This window comes from Sminthopsis crassicaudata, chromosome 4 (assembly GCF_048593235.1).
Source record: "Sminthopsis crassicaudata isolate SCR6 chromosome 4, ASM4859323v1, whole genome shotgun sequence".
In the NCBI taxonomy this organism is placed as follows: domain Eukaryota; kingdom Metazoa; phylum Chordata; class Mammalia; order Dasyuromorphia; family Dasyuridae; genus Sminthopsis; species Sminthopsis crassicaudata.
The window spans coordinates 412,399,456-412,421,796 of record NC_133620.1 but is presented as its reverse complement, the minus strand read 5'-3'; the positions used below and the strand labels follow the sequence as shown (position 1 = coordinate 412,421,796).

Below are 22,341 nucleotides of genomic sequence, written 5' to 3'. Positions count from 1 at the left end.
CAAGGCTAATCACAGGATCATTTCAAAAACAGGCTAGCAAAAATTTCTAATTATAGTTTGCATAGTACATCCACAGACCCTTATCTATCTGAACATTGAACTCAATGATCTAATCAGTTTGTTTGCTAATTAATCACTTTCTTATCCATCTGTCATCCTCAATGACAAAACTCTTTTCCTTGTAAAACTTCTCTGTTGGTAGACAGCTTTTGTGAACCAGCCATGTGGATGTGTTAAGGAGACAGAACACCATAGATGGGACATACAATCAAGTATTTTCATCACCACAGAATCCTTGATTTTTATATTTAGAAAGGGACCTCACTGGCTTCCTTTGCCTTGTAGGTTTTGCAATAATGATTTTAATGAAATATAAAAATTATATTTATCTTTAATAAATTTCATCATATTAATCTTCAACCTAAATCTTTACCCTATCAATATCCCTTTGGAGTTTCCCTCTGTTATCCAGTATGTTACCCTCAGCTTTATGCCATTTGAATATCTTATCAACCCTTGTGATCCATTCCCTGGATATTGGGGGGAGGGGAAACGGATACACTAAATGGCAGCAGGATGTAGAACAGGATATCTTAATCTCTTAGTGTGTAACATACCCCTTTTCAATCTGGCAAAATTTATGTACCATTTTGAATGCATAAAATGAAATTCATATGATTAAAAATGAAACAAATTTTACTGAAATACATTTACCAAGATACTTTGCCTCTATATAAAGCAGTGATTCTCAAATCTTAAAGACCTGCATTCAGTTTGGATATTTACTGCTGTAGGACCCTGGACCCTGGACACCTCTGGTGACCTCAGTTTCCTCATTTGTTTAATGGGGATAGGAATAGCATCTACCTAAGAGGATTATATTGAGATAAAATTTTGGGATAGGACTTGGTACACACTAGGTACTCATAAATGCTTATTCCCTTTCCTTTGCAGGTATCACCAGTTATTAGTAGACATAGATTGTTGAAGGAAGTTAACTTGTTATTATGGCATAAACGTGGGAGACACTTACTCCTGTCTTAAGTTTATTTCCTGATGTTAGCCAAATAATGGGGCAATATATTGGGTTCATTAAGATATATGTGAGATTTAGGCAGAATAGAGTTTGCAAAATGTCTTCATAGTAATTGAAGCTTAATAGAAACAGGACCATATTGGGAATTTCATAATGACATCTGGGACCAAGGATATCCTCTAGTAGACTTTTTTTTTTTTTTTTTTTTTTTTTGGCTGAGGCAATTGAAGTTAAGTGACTTGCCCAGGGTCACACAATTAAGACATATTAAGTGTCTGAGATCAGATTTGAATTCATGTCCTCCTGACTTCAGGGCCAGTGCTCTATCCACTATGCCATCTAGCTGCCCCTAGTAGTCCTAATTTTGAACTATGAGATCACTATTCCATCACATGATTCATATTGACTTAGACTAATTTGTAAAGTATAATTCCTATTACATAGAAATTCCTATATGTATTCCTATTATCTGGGGCGGCTAGATATATGGCCATATATAGCATATGTCTATATTCACCTACATAATTTAGGCTTAGTTACTTCTGTATATATTATAACCGTACCTTGAAAACAGGTACTTTTCATTTTAGATTTTGAATTCACAATGCCCAGCATAGTGCCTTTGATATAGTAGGTACTTAATAATTATCTGTTGAATTGTTTCGTAAATATTTAGAAAAAGTATCAATGACCAGAAGAACCAAAATGACTTCATTAAAGTCAAATTATGCCAGACAGAACTTATAAATGTAAAATGCTTAACCCAGTATCTGCCATACAGTAAGCTGTCATCTTCATCTTTATCATAATTAGGGAGGAAAACTAGACTAATAGATCAGGGGAATGCCATAACTGACCTAAAATTTAGCAAAGTGCTTCACAAATTCAAACTCCACACTCTTTTTAAGATGCGATAAAGGGCTATAGGTTAGGTGACAGTACAGTTGGGTGGGTTTGGAAATAGTTGAATGATCAAATGAAAAACATAGTCATTGCTCATCAGGTTTCATCTTGGCAGGAGTTCTCTAATCCAGTGTCCCATGTATCTGTGGCTGGGCCTGTGTTGTTTAATGATTTCATGGATAAAGTCATAAGTGACATACTTATCATATTTGCAGATGATACAGAGCTGAGAGGAATTGCTAAGCACTGGATGAGAGAGTTGAGAGAAGTCTTGACAGAATAAAACATATGACTAAATCTAGTAAGATGCATTTTATTAAGAAAAAATGTAAAGTCCACTTTGATGTAAAAATTCAGTTTCAAAAATGTATGGAAAAGAGGAAAGAATAGACAGAATTTTGTCTAAGATAAAAGTTATTGAGATATAAGTTTTATTACATACATATATACAAATTCTGAGTTTTTTTCTGTAAAGAACAGTTTCCTTTTAGGCTTTCATGAGTGCTGACATCATATTCTCTTCCATTTCTTTGGTTTTCTGGGTAGATTGATAGTTATTGGAATAAAGAAAAGGAAGGCAAAATTTTTATCTGTATATTTATATACATATCTTTTCCTTACTTCTACTTATACGTTGAAAATACAAAGAAGAAACATTGAAATTGTAACTGGAACTTTCATGTATAATCATTCCCATCTGGAATGAAAGGCATGCTTCCTAGTTATGATATTTGTTATGGCTACAATTCTGGTAGATACCATCAGAAGAGTAGTTCGGGTTAGTATAGCAATGGTCACATTGTTAAGCTACCTCAAGTTTGGATAACTGAAAAAGGTAAACATGAGCCAGCTAATTATTCTTCTGTTTCAGGAAGGATATTAAATATTTTATTCATTAATTTATGTACATATAAATTAATGATTTATTTATATATTAATGATATATTATATATATAATGATATAATTACATATATTAATGATAAATTAATGATATATATATATATCATTGATAGAAACAAAGAACATTTCAAGAAATATATTAGTATGTATTTTAAAATTCACATATTTTAAAAAATCACTTTAGCTTTAGTTATTGTTATTTATTACATAATAAATATCACCAGCATTTAGAATAATGCCTGACACATAGTAGGGACTTAATATATGTTTTCTGAGTGATTGATTGCTTGATTGATGGGTCAGGATTTTAATCTATTCAATCTATTCTCAATTTGTTTTAGAGTTAAAAATGTCTTTGTTAAATTTAATAGAGTAGCCAGATAGACTTCTGAGGTTGATGAATTTTTTATGAATATTGTCTCTAGCTACTTTGATTTGCTAGTAGATTAATTATCTTAATTCACATATTTATGATAATTATTGAACTAATCATTGTAAAAGGATTGTGGGAATTTTGAAGTTGTCTCTTCCTTTCCTTTTAAAAAACATTCTTTAGTATTTTCCCATGCCTTTTTCACTTTTGTATGAAAGAAAAAAAAACAAAAATTAATGTTAAGTCTTTCCCCCCCTTCCCAATAACCCTTATGATGAATTATAGTGACTGAAGATTAGGAAGGTATATAATAAAATAGAATAAAGAAGCAAGGAGAGATAGTTTACATTTTAAATAATATATAATATAATTAATATATCATATAATATAATATATATATACAAATAATGATTTCATCCGATGGTTACTAATGCCGGTAACCAATCACAGTCTATCAACACTTCATTTTCTTTAGTTTTCATCCATATTTTTCTCTAACCTCCATAGACAAAACTGGATTATTTTTATTATGATTTCTTCCTTCCTGCATTCTGTAACCACAATACCCCCAAACAGTGCAAAATAGTGAAAAAGGTGGTGGGCATTTATATTTTAAATCAAGTTGCATTTGTTACAGTGAATGTTCTTAGAATCTGTTGGATAGTATCATGATAGTTGTGTTGGGGGTGGGGGGAGAACTCAAATATTATTCAAATCTTTCCTTAAGTATATAAGTATCATCTTGGCTCTAGTTACTTGGGTGACTAAGTTATTATTAGTGAAGTCTTATGTTTTTCCCTTTTGTGCTCTAAACTTGAACCAACTGTACTTTATAATGAGTGCTTAAGTAACTTTAAATTAGGTTCCTACTGTTAAGATCATAGGGTTTATAGATTCAAAGATGAAAGGAAATGTAGAGGTCATCTTTTCCAGCCCCCCTACTGAATGCAATCTGTTATATTCTCCCACCTCTCCTTCCCTCCTCCTGTAGCAAGGGGCCATCTAGTATATTGTACTACCTTTCATTTTTCAACCTCCTATAGCACTCTGATTAAAGAAGGTAAACTTTGTTTTCCCTACTGGATATTTTAAACATAACAGAGTTGAGCTGGAGGGGAGTGTTGTTTTTAGTTTTGTTTGTTTGTTTTTTTGTTTTTTCTCCTTCCCTCCATTCTGTGTCATTGTCTACTGGGCAATCTTCTCCTCAAGGAAGAATATAGCAATATTCAGAATACTTTATTCTGCCCTAATTACAGATGACTTACTTTTCCCTACACAATAATATAGGTAGCACCTATGTATAGCAAATCAACCTTGAATGTTTTTCTCTTTCTATTCTTGTAAAAATTATACTGTTAAAATCCCCCATTCCCAAATGTTATTATATCAAAAGTTCTGTTCAGCAAAAATGCCCATGTTTAAAGGGATGACCCAGAGAAGGGGATCTGGTTATAATAAATTGTATTAAAGGGAAAAACTCTCAAGAACGTATTCATTCACAGGGCCATGTCCTTATAGAAACACACTCAGTTAACAAAAGCACTGAGCCAAAATATACACTATCAGCTAGATAGTATGCCAAGGTCTACATATGGTACAGAGTAGAGGACATGGTTGAAAGTTAAGAAAGTTAGGAAACCTGGATTCAAACTGTATCATGTGGCAAAGACAAGCTGTGAATATCAATGAGTAGCGAATGGAGGAAATGGGTAGCAGCAGGAGTATGTTGGTAAATATTTAACTATTTGTTTTCCAGGAAAAAAAAATACATACATACACACACACATACCATTTATACATATACATAAAACACATTTGAGTTTAATCTATGTTAACTTTTTTCATCATTTTAAGGCTAGACAGTTACCAAAACAAGAAATCAAACCTTGATTTATAATACTTGCTGATTTTCATGGCATAAGTCCTTACACTGAAAATTTAATAAACTATACTTGTGAGCTGGTATGAACTGGCTCCAGCATATCCTAGGTAGGAGATAGCAGGATATTAACAAAGTAAAAGATGCAAACAGGAATGTAATGAGTAAGAAAAGCAAGGATGTAAAATCAGACTGCTTATGCTCCTTTCAAATTAGAGATAAAAATTTGTGGAGGAGGAAGACAGGCAGAGGGGTAGCTTGCTTTATTCAAATAAATGTAAAAGCTTTTTAAAATTGCCCTTCAGATGGACTAACCAGAGATTTTTTTTGCTTACATATGAATTTTATTTTCAAATTCTTTACTTGGAGTATGTTTAGGGAATATCTAGCTGCCAGGATAGCTTGGACTTATGGGTGAGAGAAGCTATCTCAGTTAATATGTGATAGAGTTTTCAATTTACTACATGTCCCTAGAATCATGAACAAAATCATTTTTTAATCATCCTGGAATTTTCTTTTTTTATTTGCCTCACTTGATTGTCTGCAAAAACTTTATAGGACCTCAGATATTTTTATAGTCACTTATCAACCCATCACTGAAAAGCTCTATTTCTCTATTCACTATAAGGCCATTGTGGCTATCTTTCCTCTAGCAGTAACCATGGTAACACTAGGAAGCTTAAACCACTTAATGAACATAACAGTATACTTCTTTGGTATAAGGAGGTCAAATAAATGAACTTTTTTTAAAGTTATTTCATTAACCATGAAGATTTCTGCAACACTTTCATACTGTTGACTACTATATCTTCCCTGATATTCTTATTTCCTTGGAGTCCTCAATCTTACACTCATTTTATTTTTCTGCTGCTTCTCAAATGGCTCATTTTCTTTGTTTAATGATGAATCTTATTCATCCTTCCCTTTCTTATATGTGAACCTTTCTCTCTGGTCCTTGTCTCTGACCTTCCTTTCTCACTAGTTTGTCAAATACTTATAAAGCTTCAATTATCTCATCAACATTTTTGTTATTCAAAAATTCTTCATCCTGGTATCACCTCTATGCAGAAAATACACAAATACACAATTGTATCTCTAACCCTACATTTTTTCCTGAGCTTATGTAGAGTTCTAACTAGATAGTTAGATACCATAGTGAATAGAATATTAGAAATGGAGTCAAGAAGACCAGAATTCAAATTCTATTTCCGATACTTGCTAGTTTATGTGACCATAGATAGGCAAATGAAAATAATAGCCCTTGCCATAATTGTTGTGAGGTTCAAATGAGATAATATATTTAAAAAACATTAGCCATAATTATTAAATATGTTTTTTCCCCTAAGTATTCTACCAGTAACTCAGTCTCAATGGGTCCAAATTCTAATCATCTTAACCCCTAAACTTTTTACTCCCGTTAATAATAATGTAATAAAGAGAGAGAGAAAAAAAAACAGTCCATACCCTTGTGAAATATTATTTAATTATTGATTGTTTATTGATAATCATGTTCTTTAATTACAGATATACTTTAGTTCTTATAAATTATTGTAAATTAGGAAGTATTTGAGATTCTATGCAACCTGACAGGAAATTGGCTCCAGCCAGCCTATATATTAACTAAATTCCCTTTTTACATAGCTCCTGTACAGAGTTCAGCTAACAGGCTAAGTTCTTCATGCTTACTAAAAGGAAAGTTGTGACTTAGAGATCACAGGGAGGATAGATCTCCTGGGGCTGGAAAACCTCTGTGGTCTGAGTGTTGTTCACCCATCAAGTTTCTCCATTCCTGTGGAAATTCCCTGTTCTTGATGTAGGATGGCTTTCCATGATGACAATGGAAAAGTCTCAATCAATCAGCTTCCTTTCTGATGTTCCTCATTTATACCTATAAAATGCTCTGTAAACTCTAGTCTGAGTTTCTAATCACTGAGAGATTATGACCTGATTTATTGGCAGTTGTCAACCTTGCTATTAAATCATTATACTTAGAAGTTTTGTGCTTCCGACTTTTCTTCTTTGTATGATAAATCATCATCCTCAAGGAAATCACGTTGTAATAGAGGAGATAAAGTAGAAACATCTTTGTATGAACAAGATACATAAAGGATAAATTTCAGGTGGTTTTGTGGAGAAGGCACAGATATTAAGAAGAACTAAGAAATGCTTCTTGCAGAAAGTTGGATTTTACTTGGGGACTGGAGGAAATTGGGGAATCTACTTCAGATACAGGAAGAGTACATAGACTGCGAAAATGTTTGATGTTAGGAGATGAAGTATCATCAATAAGGAAGCCAGCATAGAGATGATAATTGAATTCTTGGGAGAAAATGGAATCAGTAAGCAAAACAGGATAGAGTAAAGTACCTATTTAGTGGGTACAAACTGGATGAAGCTCCAGGTATAGCAAAGGAGACTGAGAAGGAATAATCAGATAGGCAGTGTCATAAAAAGTTAGAGGGAAGAGAATATCCAGGACAAGAGGGTGACTGACAATGTCACAGGCTGTAGAGAAGCCAAGAAGAATGAGGACTAGAAAAAAACATTCAATTTGATAATTATGAGATCATTCCTAACTTTGTAGAGATTTAATAAAAGATATTGGAAACTTAACTGAGCAGAGTTAAGAAGAGTGGGACCATAGAAGAGGAGGCACTGATTGTAGATGACTTTCTAAAGGAGGTTAGATCTAAGCTAAAGGACAGATATGGAATAATATTGCAAGTTGAGAAGTTTAAATCAAATAAAAGGGTGGAGGAGACACGGTATTATTTTTAGGCAGCAAGAAAGCAACTAGTGAAGATTAGTGAGAGAGGGATGTGATATGGAGTGAATCCTTGTGTGTATGTTTATGAGGGTTTTGGGGGGCAAGTAAAAGAGTACTTTTTCATATAAAAGAGGAATAAAGGAAGAGAAAGTTGCAAAAGATATTTAAATCATGGAAGAAAGGAGAAAGAAGAGTGAGTTCTTGGCATAGGGCCCTAGTTTGTTTGTTTGTTTCTTTTTTTTTTTTTTTTTTTTTCAGCAAAATATGAGACAAATTTCTTATCTGGGAAGGTGAGGAAAATTGCAACCATGGGAGGTTTGAGGATTATTGAGAAAGTTCGAAAAAGCTGCTGTGCGAATTAGGATAGTGAATTGTGCAGGATAGTGTAATATATGTTCATTGGTTGAAGTAATATCCTTGCTATAGTGAGAACCCAAAGTTTGTTGTAGCACCCGGTCACCATAGCTTTATAACATTTCCAGCTTCATAGGAATGTACAGAAGTGAAGGCAATAGATGGTGGGGATAGTTTAATGATGTATTTGGAAGAGCAAGTTCAATACTAGGTCAAAGTAATGGAAAGGATAGGATAGAATGGAATTGAAGTGCTTTGTGATTTAACAAGAGTTCAAGATGGAAAAAAGATGTAAAGTATATTTAGTTCTGAGGTAATATTTTAGGAAAGGACTGTGATGAATGGGATTCGAGATCATGGTGAGGATAAAAGTTGTAAAGCCAGGAATGATAAAAGATTATGATCAGATAAAGGAAATTCAGAGATAAAAAACAGGAAAGCAGAATATTCCTAAATGATGAAAAGATTATAGTCTGAATATATCTGCCCATACATGGAAGAGTAGGTCCTGATGAGTAGGGATGGAGAAAGTAAAAACTCAAGTAGGACTGCAAGAAGGGCAGTGGAGAAAGCAGGATCTTAGTCTCAGTGAGTAAGGAGTTAAAAAAAAAATATAAGGTGAAATTGAGTTTGTTATCGAGGGAGCAGACATCTCAGAGAGCACAATGGGTATATTTGGAGTGGGTTGTAGGATGTTGGTGGGGATCCAGTGAGGGGAACAGGAATAAGTGAGTTGTCAGTGGGGGCTTGGGAAATGAGGTTTATACACTGATAGCTATCTGTTCAGAATCACAGGGATGAGGAGGGTATGATGCTGTGGCAGTGTGCTAACCACTGAGGAATAAATTCAGACAGATTATCATGGCAGGGGAGAAGTATCTGTGTATGTGAAACAAGTAAGAGTGTGAGCCAGTAGGGGATAATGAGAAGCTTAGCTGAGCCTTCTTTTTTATGTGAAAGAGAAATAAATACTATTTAGTATAATAATATAAGTGGGGAACTTCAGAGATCTGGGAGGACATAGATATAACCTTTTCAGGTTATAGTAGGTCCAAAGTGAAGTATGATCATCTCAGTGGGTGATTGAGAGAGAGTAAAGATCATAGATAAATCAATTCACTTTATTTATGATGTAGGATGAACTTTCATCTATTATAATAACTGCTATTAAATTTGTTTATTTTTATTCTAAATCCCTCAAGCAATATTGATATGATTTTACCCACTTACTGTTAAACCTCCCTTCCAAAAAATATCAATATATGATAGCACCCAAAGCTTCATATTTCCAAACCAATAACTTGAGTAAATTATTGTCAGATTTGTAATGGTCTGAACTCATTGAAATAGTAATAATGGCTCATGTTTATATGCTTCACCATTTGTAACATATTATGAGGTGTAGTGATTGTGCTTATGTAAGATGAGGAAGCTAAGGTTTATGGGAATTGCATCTTATACAAGATCCTGTGATTATATCAATGGCAGTTCTTCAGACATACAAATCCAAGACTCATTTCACTGTTTCAAAAAGCCATACAGAAATCTATTTTATGCAAATATCCATTCATTGTTCATTCTGTTTAGCTTCTTTTCAGAGCTTTGAAATCAATGGAAAGATTTACTGGAAAAGTATGGAGGGTATTGAGTTTGAGAACAGAAGACAGCAAATAGAGTGCTAGAGCTACAGTCAGGAAGACTTAGATTTAAATCCCATCACAATCTGAGTGAGAAAATGTTTATTCAAGTTTTGGAAACAATACATGCACCTGGTCTTGAGTCCATATAGGGACTGCATCAGGCCAGTCACATGCTAATGAGGACTGAACTCCCATTGACCAATATCAATTCTCTGTCACAAACAAAACAAGTTTCATTTTAGAATCTCATGAGAGTTTGAGAGTATTTTTTCTCCAACTGTCATCCTTCTTCTTTCCAAATGTTTCCCTTCTTCCTTCATCATTTTTTTCTGATTCTTCTTAATACTGATTTTTTCCTAGTCTTGACAAATAATGATGTTAAGAAGCATATCATAAAGTAATTAATATTGTGTTATCTGGTGGAACAGTGGATACAGCACTAGACTTCAACTCAGAATATCTTGGTTCAAATACCAGCTCAGACAAAACCAATGCAACCAAGATTAGAAAGAAAGCAGAAAGCTGAGAAAAAAAATCTGTGTTTCTGAAAAAGGCTTCATTTCTAAAATACATAGAGAACCAACTCAAATTTATAAGAATATAATCCATTCTCCAGTTACTAAATGGTCAAAACATATTAACAGATAATTTTTAGATGAAATTAAAGCCATTTCTAATTGTATGAAAAAATGCTTTAAGTCATTCTTGATTAGAGAAATACATATTAAGGCAACTCTGAGGTACACACCTCTCAAAATTGGCTAAGATGAGGAAAAGAAAATGATAAATGTTGGAAGAAATATGGGAAAACGGGGACACTAATGCATTGTTGATGGAGTTGCGAACTGATCCAATCATTCTGGAGAGCAATTTGGAACAGTGTCCAAGGGTTACCCTTTGATCCAGCAGTGTCTCTCTCTATACTGAGAGATGATAAAAAGGGAAAAGGACCTACATGTGCAAAAATATTTGTAATGACAAGGAACTAGAAATTGAGTAAATGTCCATCATTTGGGATATGGCTGAATACGTTATAATATATGAATGTAATAAAATGTTCTATAAGAAACTATCAGTAGGATGATTTCAGAAAGGCCTAGAGAGACTTTTATGAACTTATTCTAAGTGAAGTAAGTACAACCAAGAGAACATTGTACACAGCAACAAGATTATGTGATGACCAACTCTGATGAACTTGCCTCTTTTCAACAATGAGGTAATTTAAGGAAATCTCAATAGATTTTTTTCCATTAGAAGTCTATTGTAGGGGGCAGCTAGGTGGCGCAGTGGATAGAGCACCAACCTTGAATTCAGGAGGACCTGAGTTTAAATCTGATCTCCAGTTCAAATCTGGTCTCAGACACTTAACACTTCCTAGCTATGTGACCCTGGGCAAGTCACTTAACCTCAGCCAAAAAAACAAAACAAAACAAAAAAGTCTATTTTATCCATCCGTATCCAGAGAGAGGATTATGGGGACTGAATATGGATCAAAGCATAATAATATTTTTACCTTTGTTGTTGTTATTATATTTCTTTCCTGTGTTTGTTTTTCCCTTCTTTGATCTGATTTTTTTACACAGCCTGATACAGAAATGTGTATAGATGAATTGTATATAACTTATACTGGGTTACTTGCTATCTAAGAGAGGAGGGAAGGATCAAAGAGGGAGAAAAATTTGAAACACAAGGTTTTGCCAAGGTGAATGCTGAAAACTATCTTTGCATCTTGTTGCATGAAGTTGAGACTAGGCAGGGCTACAGATGCAGAGAGGAGTGAACCAGAAAAGTCAAATTTCTACCAAAAATAATTTGTCTTAGATTTTCTTTTCTCTTTCCTTTTGGAAAGGTATGTGGATTTTGGGGAGAGAGGGAGGTGTATGAAAAAGACCACAGATCATAAATTCAAAAGACCCAAATTCTAATTTCATCTCCAAAACATTGTGATGCTGTATAAATCATTTAACTTCTCTACACCTCAGTTTCTTCATTTGCAAGATAGGGACAAAAATATTTGTTCTCCTGGTCTCAGAGGATTGCTGTGATGAAAACACTTAATAATATTTAAAGCTCTATTTAAATATGAGTGATTATAATTGAAGAGTCTCCTTCTTGTCTTTTGGGTAGTTAGATTTCCTCTGTCTTTCTCTAATCTATCTTGATTACTAGCTGTGAACTAATACGGATCCAAGCAGTAGTATTAGCTCAAAACAGTTAAACTATTACTCCTCTGAGGGATATTTGCATTTTAGTTTAGGACTTTAGGAGGTTGAAAAGCCTTTTTAAACCCCAAAGAAATGAATTTCTATTTGTGGAATCAAAGACCTTTTCAGGCTAGTGAGACAGATGTTTGTAGAGCAGGAAAACCTACCTTGCAATCTTCAAATCACAGCTTGCCAATTTTGTAAGATTGATCTTTCCTTATAGATCCTTTAGGGAACGTTAGATTGCAACTTTTAGAACTGCCATTAGGAGTATGTGCAGTGGCTCTCCAAGGCAATTGAGTCTCATATTCCTCAGGCTATAGGCAACTCTGACATCTTCTTAATAATTTGCATTACCAAATCCTGTACATAATCCCAGAATTCTAGGAAGAATCTGGTGACATGAATCTAACCTAGTCATTTGATTTAACCACAGTTGACCACATTTATGAGTGACCCAACTGTCAGAAGGGTCTTTGGAAGATACTATGTGCCTTATATTGCCTAAGGGATTCACTACCAAGTTGTGAAAATTTGGAAAACAGTCTCAGACTGGTCTTCAGCGAAAATATGAGTCAATAAATAGATAGATAAAACTCTCCTCTGGACTCCTGGTTTTTCTTTGTCCAGATTTCCTGACTCTGAGCATACAAGATGGGGACATTGTAAAGACATCTTCCTCTAAAATAGCTAATGAAATGCAAGATATACTGAAATGCAAAGTATATCTTCTAAGATTGGCACTTTTTATACAACATTTGCCAAAATAAAAATCTGGCAGATTGCATTTGAACCTTCTGGAGAGAGCCTACAGGTCTTTTTCCCCATAAAGATTATGGGAAAATTGGTAGGAAGAAACAAATCATAGTGTGGGCTGATGATGTTACAAAATGATTACAATAGAAGTAGAATGATAATGAATAAAAATTAACTGGTATGATTTCTATAAGTCTAAATGTACATATTTGCAAAGGCATCATTGTAACATTTATGCAATTTATTTTATAATATACTAATTCAAATGTAAAAATGGATGTAAATTACCAGAAATTAACATGCAATGTGAAGAAAAGTCCTTTTATCCTCTGCAACTGTAGCATTTGGCAGATTCAGGAATAAATAATCTTTTGTGGCAAGGGTATGCCTTATCAAACATATGCAGATCAGCACTAATTAATGCTAATTAAGGTTTCCTGTCTATCTAGTTGGAAAAACGTCCAAATGTTATGAAATCCAGTTAGTATGCCTATTACGCTAATTGTTTTATATGGGGTGGTTCTTAATTAAAATATGTAAATTGACCTTAATTGCTATATACTAATGGGGGTTCATGTTATCTCACTAAAAGTGACAAGATGGTGAGGAGGGGTACTTAAATGACTAATTCTGATAAATCCTTAACTAAATGACCTTTACTCAAAATTATTTTTAATTAGAAGTTGGCAAAAGAAACATTTTTCATTCTTTGTTTCTTTTTAGTTTTAAATAATGTCAGAAATGTTACTGTTCTTCGTTAATATAACCATAGAAGCAGTTGTGGATTGTTAATTATACTTAACAAGCATGTTAATTTTACTGTTTACTGTTTATAGTTTATCATGAAGTTATTGATATCCTCATTTTAGTCTTGGGAAAAGTGGCTTTCTTCCCACTGAATTTGCATTTATGACTGCAACTCTATAGATAATCTGACCCAGCTCCAATGGTTTTTAAAAAAAAATTCACAAAATTCAATGAACTATCAATGCCTCAAGCATTTCTTGGATGACTTGGTTTTTTGCTAAAAAGAAATTCCAAAGCAAATCTTTCTAAATTAACATAAAGCCACACTTTAAATCTTACTTAATTCAATGGAAAAAGATTTTTATGGATTCCTTTACAATATGCCCACAATGTATTTGTTCTTCACTGAATCACCAATAAGTGAAAAAAAGGAAACCATTTCTATCATACTCCAAATCAATGTAAGCAGTATTTGAATATCTTTATATCTCTCTATTATATCTGGATTATAGAAAAAAGATTTTGCTTAGTCCATAGCATATTTGAATTTAGCCTTCCATCTGAAATCATATGTTCAATTTAACTATAATTTAAAGCACATTTCTTGAATTTGATCCTGGAAAATATGAGATATGAGAAGAGACTTAGTAAGTCATTGTTATGTTGAAGGGAAGAGATAATAAAAGCTGCAATGTTAGATTGCAAAAATGATAGCCAAAGTCTTTCTCTTTCAACAGGACATTGTGACTAACGTTTCACCGCGGATCATCCGGGGCACCACCTCAGGCCCTGTGTACGGCCCAGGACAAAGCTCCTTCCTTAATATCGAGCTCATCAGTGAGAAAACAGCAGCATATTGGTGTCAAAGTATCAGCGAACTAAAGGCTGACTTTCCTGACAACGTAAGTGCAATTTAACGTTTAAAACAAGAGAACTGGCGTTAAGTTGGAGAATGTTTATTTAAACATCCAATTTATCGGTTCATAAATATTAATACACATAATATATTTTATTAAAGAATCTGCCAGTTGCTTTGCTGATGCTAAGAAAGATAAAAACGATAGAAAACTCAAGAGCTCATAAAAATCCTTCACAACGGGAGGCTTTGTTATAAATGGGGATATGCAGATGGAAAAAAAGTCTTTCCATCAACAGGGGGATAGGGAGTGGAATTCTTATGTTTTGAGCTGCTCTCCCCTGTGTGTGGCAAGGATTTATAAAGGTGATGACCTTAGGAAGAGATTGTGGGCTCTGAGCTTCATTTGTAAGAACGAGAATCAGAGCTGCTGCTGCTCTCTCTTTCCTTGGGATATCATTCACTACAAATAATCTTCTCTTCTTATTATGAGTCAAACACTTTGAAAAATACCCTCTCTTAATCTGGTAAAAAGCTGTTTTGAAATGATGCCGGATATGATAAGGATGAAGACATGCATTCAACTCTATTTAGGAATTTTTGTACAGAGTAGATTTTTTTTTTTCAAGACAGGAGTGTTTATTTCCTTTCCTCATTTCCCTTAGGCACTCCTTAATACTTATGCTTACTTCTCATCCCTTTTCTTTGCAGAAGCTATGAGTGGGGAACGTTGCATATGATTTCAAAATTTTTCAATGTGTTCATTAGTTTTGCTGAACTGTTTGCCCCCTCTTTTTTTATTATTTGTTATAAAGAAATAGCTTTCAGAAAAGGAGGTAAGGAAAGACATACAGGAAAAAGCCCAAATAAATCAATTAAAATTTATTTTCAAAATACTCTTTTCTCCCTCTGTCTATATTTTAAAAGAGTCTCTCTGATAGTCCATTGATTGAAAAAAAAATCATCTTTGATTAAAGCAGAATAAACTGACTAATATTTTGTACAATACCTAATAATATTTTTTTAAAAAAGAACTCCAGTCTCCCTTTCCTCCAAAATGCAGCAGAGAGTCTCTTCAAAACACAACAATTATTTCACTAGGCCTACCAGTGAAATAGAAGAGTGATATCAATGTCCAAGAGAAATAGGGTACAACTAAAAGATACATAAGGATCCATGAAGGCTGAATAGTGACTAAGAAAAATATACATTAACATTTTATATATACTATAATATTTTTATTTATTTTGTTAAATATTTCCTCAATGAATTTTAATCTGGTTCCAGTCAGACTGGTGTGTGGATCATGTGTTTTTAAATTAAATTATTGTCTATATATCATAGAATACTTTATGGTTTAAAGAAATCTAGCCTAAGCATTGATTTGTATGTCTGAACATAGTCTGGGTCTCAAAGTAAGTTAGTCATAGTCATTTTTAAATAGGGGCCAGTTCACTGTCCCTCAGACTGTGGGAGGGCCAGACTATAGTAAAAACAAAAGCTCACACTCTGTCTCCGCCCCTCAGCCCATTTGCCATCACTCAGAGGGCCGCATAAAGGTCCTCAGTGGGCCACATCTGGCCTGTGGGCTGTAGTTTGAGAACCCCTGTGTCTATAAATTTATTTAATTATCTACATGTTAGTTCTCAGATCAAAATATGACCTCCTATGGGACAAGGATTCTTTTTGTCTTTCTTTACATCCTCATCATTTAGCACAGTGCCTGGCAAATAATGAACATTTGTTAAATGCTACTGATTGATGGATCATAGAGCCAGTGCTTCAATACCATAATATCGAGAATTAAGTTTCCTTGAATATGTTATGCCAGTTTCCTTTGATTGTTCTACCTCAGTTTCCCTAATTGTTCTATCTCAATTTTCCTGAATTGTTCTGCCTCAATCCCCCTGATCGCAACACCTCCCCCTCCTGACCATTAGGACTGATAAAATTTAGGGCTGGCTACTCTAAGGTTATAAACTGTAAATGTTTAATCCCAGATAAAGGACAGATTTTCTATTTTAGACATCATGGCTCCAGACCTTCCCAACTTATCAAAATGTCCAGTGTTCACTTTGCTTTCCCCTTTCTGTCTTTGTTCCCCCCCATCACTAAAATTCTATAAAGAATCTCTGGAATCTCACATTCGAAAATGGATACTTTGAGATAGGAGTCTGATCCAGTCAATTAAGTAAGTTCTACAACAAATAAAATATTAAAACTCTCATCTCTATCTTACCTCAGTTTCTCCAGCATTACAATTTTAACATGCTTTTCTTCTCACTTTGATATGGACTTGATGGGGCCAATTTAACCCAAGTATGGACAAATAGAGTTTACTTATTTATAATTGTCAAAGAGCTGCATTATCTACTTTTCAGGATTTAACTATTTAACTGATATATTCATTTAACCAATATTTTTTAATACTCAAGATGTGCAAGGCACTGTGTACACACACCATTCCCTAAATATGATTCTGGATTGATTAAATTCTCCTCATACCTCTAAGTTGCAAAGAGAAAATTGAAGCTTGATGACAAGAAAAAGTTCCATGGCCATTAGAATTATTTCTAAAATAGAATATATTGCATTGAGAGGTTATGAGCCCACATTGGAGGTCTCTTCTAGCAAAAGTAGGATTCCACTCTCAGGTATGTTGTAGCAAGGGTTCTTTTGCAGGTATGATTTGAATTATGTGCCCTGAAGTCAGAAAGATCTGAATTCAAATTTGGCTTTGGATACTTACTAGCTGTTATTATCCTGGATAAGTGACTTAACCCTGTTTGCCTCAGTTTTCTCTTGTGTAAATGACCTGGTGAGAGAAATGGCAAACCACTCCAGTATCCTTGCCAAGAAAACAAAGAGTCAGACATGACTAAATAGCAAAGAGAAGGAGGGCTCTTATAATAATGAGATTCTGTGGTTTTTGATTATGTGAAATCAATTTACTGTCATTATGTGGCTCAAAGTCCAGTCTTGGAACCAAGAATACCTGGGTTCAAGTCTAGTCTCTCAGTCACACTGGTTGTGTGACCTCTTAACATAATGAATTGAAGAAAAGTGTTCACTTTCATTAATAAAGAGAATTTTCTCACCCACATACAAAAGTCTAGTTCTCTATTGCTATTATCTTAATCACTTAACTTCTAAGTGCCCCAGGCTACACTCTAAGTCCCTAAATTGCAGACAAGTACAGATCTGCAGTTACCCAAGGGGTTTTCCTCATTAGGATTTCTCTATATCAGCCTCTCAAATTATGGTTCATCCATTCTTAGGAGTCCTGAAGACCCTTTCACAGACCACACAAAGTTGATTATTTGTGTTTTTCACTCTCTTACTCTCATAAAAGTATGGTAGAGTTTCTTAGAGACTTATGAAATAAAAGATTAATTTGAAATTTGAAGACTCAATTAATATTTCATCTCATTTGATATAATAAACATAAACAAAAGATCTCCAGATCCTCAACAATTTTTAAGGATGTAAAAGGGTCTTCAAAAAGGATCTCCAAAAATTTGGGAACTACTATCCTATACCAAAGAAATTGCAAGGCCAGCTGCCTGCCCCCAGTATATGTTTTTTATTGCAGCATCTTTACAACATGCTCTCTCACTTGGTGCAGTTTTGTTTTGTTTGTTTTTTCTTCCTGCTTACTTGAAGGCTTACAAGCTAGGAATCTTTATTATCTATTAATTGGTCAACACTGACAGATCATATTTATTGACCATAAGTTACAAAGTTCCCATTGTTCTTGCCTTTGGTCACAAGATCAGATCATTAGTGGTAGAATTAAACTGAGATGTTGTTAATATTATTCACCCTTTTTAAATCAAGAAATGAAGGATGCAAGGGGTAAATGACTTGGCCAAAGTCACAAATTAAGCAGAGCCATAATTCAAGTCAACTCAGTTACTCTTACTTCTTATTCACTACTTTAGAATAAATAACTTACAGTCATCAATAACTTACAGTCATCACTGCCTTTCTATGATTTGATGATTATGAAGCACTTCAGAGAACATGAAGATTTGCACCTTGATCATTTGAAACTAATGCTTTAATATTCTCTACTTTGAAAAAAAAAAAACAACAATTTTTGGTTGAAAAGCAAATGCTATCAAATAGTGGTTAGGAGCTGAAAGTATTCTTTTCATTAATCACAACTTTTGTAGTAATTTGTCAAGTAATTAATTTATCACTTAAATTCTCTCACCATTAGTCTCCTAAGCTGTTCTTAGACTGGCCTCTTTTTGTCCCTTTCTATCTGAGACTTTTCTGACATGAATATACTATAATCTGGTGACACTGGCCTTGCTCTTCCTCACACACAGCATATTGTGCCTACTCTATGCTTTTTGCCTTCCTGTCCCCCATATCTGAAATATTCTCTCTCCTCATCTTTGATTCCTAAATTCCCTGGCTTCCTTCAAGGCTTAGTTCAAACTCTACCTTTTGTAAAAAGCCTTTCTTTTCTTTCTTTCTTTCTTTCTTTCTTTCTTTCTTTCTTTCTTTCTTTCTTTCTTTCTTTCTTTCTTTCTTTCTTTCTTTCTTTCTTTCTTTCTTTCTTTCTTTCTTTCTTTCTTTTTTAATTATAGTAAGTTTATTTATTTTTAATGCAGACTGCTTTATGAATCATGTTGATTGAGAAAAATCTGAGCAAAGGGGAAAAACCATGGAGAGATTTTTTTTAAAAACCAGAAAAAAGAAGTGAACATAACATGTGTTGATTTATATGTTAGCTCTTTTTCTGGGCACAGATGCCATTTTCTCCCTAATTTGGGACTGCTTTGGATCATTGAACTACTGAGAAGAATCAGGCTTTTCATAGTTGGTCATCACACATTCTTGCTGTTATTGTGTACACTGTATTCCTGGTTCTGCTTGTTTCACTCAGTATCAGTTCATAAAAATCTTTCCATGCCTTTCTATAATCATCCTGTTTATCATTTTTATAGAAAAAATAATATTCCATTACTTACCTTCATATACCACAATTGTTCAGACATTCCCCAACTGATGGGCATCCATTCCTTTTCCAGTTCTTTGTTACCACAAAAAGAGCTGCTACAAACACTTTTGCACATGTGGGTCCTTTTTCCCCTTTTATGATTTCTTTGGGATACAGACCCAGTAATGGTACTGATAGATCAAAGGGTGTAAAAGGCCTTTCCTTATCTTCCCCTTTCTAATTTCTTCCCAAAAGTGAAGGGAAAGACTATAGTTATACAGGGTTTTAAATTTTTATTTTTATTATTTTTATTTTGGGGGTATCTCTAACCCAATGCCTGGTACATAGGACTTTTCTTACTGACTGAGGAAATGAGTGAATAGAACTAAATGACCTCCAATGTGGCTTGTAGGCCTAAGATCATGTTCCTATGATCCCATGATTCCTTTTTGAATTTAATAATCTAAGTGACAGTGAAATAACAAGAAGGCTGAGAAGAGACTGCCTTTGTACTTCTATCCAACTAGAAATGAGACACATTGCTGATACATTTAAATGTTCCTTTCTAATATCCTGGCACCAATTTTCTTTTGTCATCTTGTCTCTTTTATAGTGCTTGCCAATTTTTTCCAAGCAAATAATAACATTGGTTTTCAGCTTTTAATCCCTTCCCCATTTAGATTATATTCCTATTTTTGGTTTCTTTCTATTCTTTAAACTAATTTCCAATATTTTCCTTTTCATATATTTTTTTCCAAGTACAATTAAAATACCATTCAGATTTTAACCTGTAGAAACAATGTGTGCTTAGAGATTGCCATGCTGAGATTGGAAAATCCCCTACTGTTTTGAAATAGCTCTGATGCCAAGCCCAATGGGCTGAATGAAAGAAGGTGACCCTTCATTTTCCTCTTTTAATTATCGCTCTCACTGGAGTTCTCCCACATCATTCTCAAGTGTATGACTGCTGCCTTCAATGACAGACCATATAATTCAACCAACCGTGGCAGCTACTGAGCAAAAGTCTCCTCTCCAGAAGAAGCAAGAACCTTGGGAGCAAGCTCCAGAAGTCAAGTAGTAGGAGCTTGTATTTCTCTCCAAGCAGGACAGGAGACCAGCTTCCTTTCAGCAAGAGGGATATCGCTCAAACATTAAGAACTTCCTCACTGTAAAGCTCATTTCTTAGCCCCGAGTAGCTGTTCCGAAGCACTCTAACACTCGACTTCTTTGCTTACAAGGACTCTTTTTATTTATCCATGAATTAAACTCAGCACTCTGATTGTGGTAGTGACAATTCATTACTAACGAAGAGGTCTTTGTTCCTGAGGAGAGATCTTGTAATGCTTATTATGAAATGCACTGTATAATTAGGGCTTACAGAAATCGATTTTAACCGAATCTTTTCTTTACCCACTTAAGAAAAAAGAAAACCTTTTACATTATATATTTTAGGCTTAGGGGGAAAAAAAAACTCAGCAGAAAAATACTTGCTGTACTCGCTCTGAATGTACTGAATTAGCAAGCAGAGAATGACATTTTCTATCATTCCTGGCTGTCACCGTGAGTGTTAAGCAAAAGAAGGGGATGCACCAGTGAATCAACTGGTGATTATAGAAAAAGGAATGATGGCTTTGTTACAGAAATTATTAAAGGAAGAACAATTGGCATGTAAATACTTTTATAATGAGAAACATTTCTGCAAAAAGCTCCCCTCTCCCCTTCCTTTTTCTGTTTCCCATTAATTATTGGGTGACCAGCAGAGAACACACTAGATGTGGAATGATTCAAAAGAAAGTTCATCCTCATCAGTAATCCTGAAGGTGCCCTTTGTTATAGGTAGCCTTTAATGGCAATTGTGAAAATCCAGGCCTATGTACTGGTTGCCCCCTATAGTTAAGATTTAGTCATCAACAGCCTTAGTTAAAATGTTATTTCCATTTATGGGGATTGAGAAAAGGCTTTCTTTTAACGTGAGAACTTTTTTCTATGCCAAATTTCTCAGACTTTGCCAAATTTCAAAAATAATTTAAATTGAAATTCATCAGTTTGTATGTACAGGACTAAAATTTAAATCCTAGATTTTATCTAGGAACAACAGTGATTCAACTGCCATTCTGTTCCTATCCCAAATAAAATAAATAGCTCTATTAACTGTTCTGCAGCTCATAGTCTTAAAAGGTTACTGGGGGGGTCTAGGTTAAATGACATGTTCAGGGCAGGGGTCAAACAGTCAGTATATATGAAAGGCAATGCAGATCTCCATGACTCCAAGGCCATTTGTTAAGTCACTATCCTATACTGTCAGGGTTATTGGGCGGCACAGTGGATAGAGTATTGGACTTAGAGTCAGGAAAACTTCCTCCTAAGTTTGAATCCAATCTACAATGCTTGGGTAATTCTGTTCAAGTCACTTAACCCTATTTGCCTCAATTCCCCATTTGTAAAATGAACTGGAGAAGGAAATGGCAAAGCACTCCAATATTTTTGTCAGGAAAACCCAAAGACTCATCAATGCCCGAAACCACACAATAGCAACAACATCTACACTGTCACAGCTTAAGCCGAGTTTTGAAAGAATCTAAAATTCCAAGAAGCAAGTGTAGGGGTGGGGGAGCCTTTGCAAAACTATGGAGAGAGGAGGTAGAACATTGTGTATTCAGAGCAGGAGACAGCTAATTATGGTGGATGATAGAGCATATAGAGGAAAATGATACTTAAAAGGAGGGGAGGAGGAAAATTATGAAGAAATTTTTAAAGATTTTTTTAACATTTTTATTCAAAGTCTTAAGTTCTAAATTTTATGTCTTTATGAAAGAAACGAATTTAGCATTCTTCAGAACAATATCAGTTCTTTCTCTGGAAATATGCTTCAGTATGAATCCTTTGTGGTTACCTTGGATCATTGTGTTGCTGAGAATATCTAAGTCATTCACAGTTCTTCATTAAATAATATTGCTATTGTGGACAATGCTCT

General features: G+C 34.3%; 1 protein-coding gene across 1 annotated transcript in view; it reads left to right on the top strand.

Annotated features, from left to right (window-relative positions):
* DPYD (dihydropyrimidine dehydrogenase) overlaps positions 1-22,341 on the top strand; it is a 956,758-nt gene that overhangs the window by 551,493 nt on the left and 382,924 nt on the right. The window contains exon 14 of the mRNA XM_074262758.1: positions 14,298-14,462. Coding sequence (XP_074118859.1) covers positions 14,298-14,462 — 165 coding nt within the window. The remainder of the gene's footprint in view (positions 1-14,297; positions 14,463-22,341) is intronic.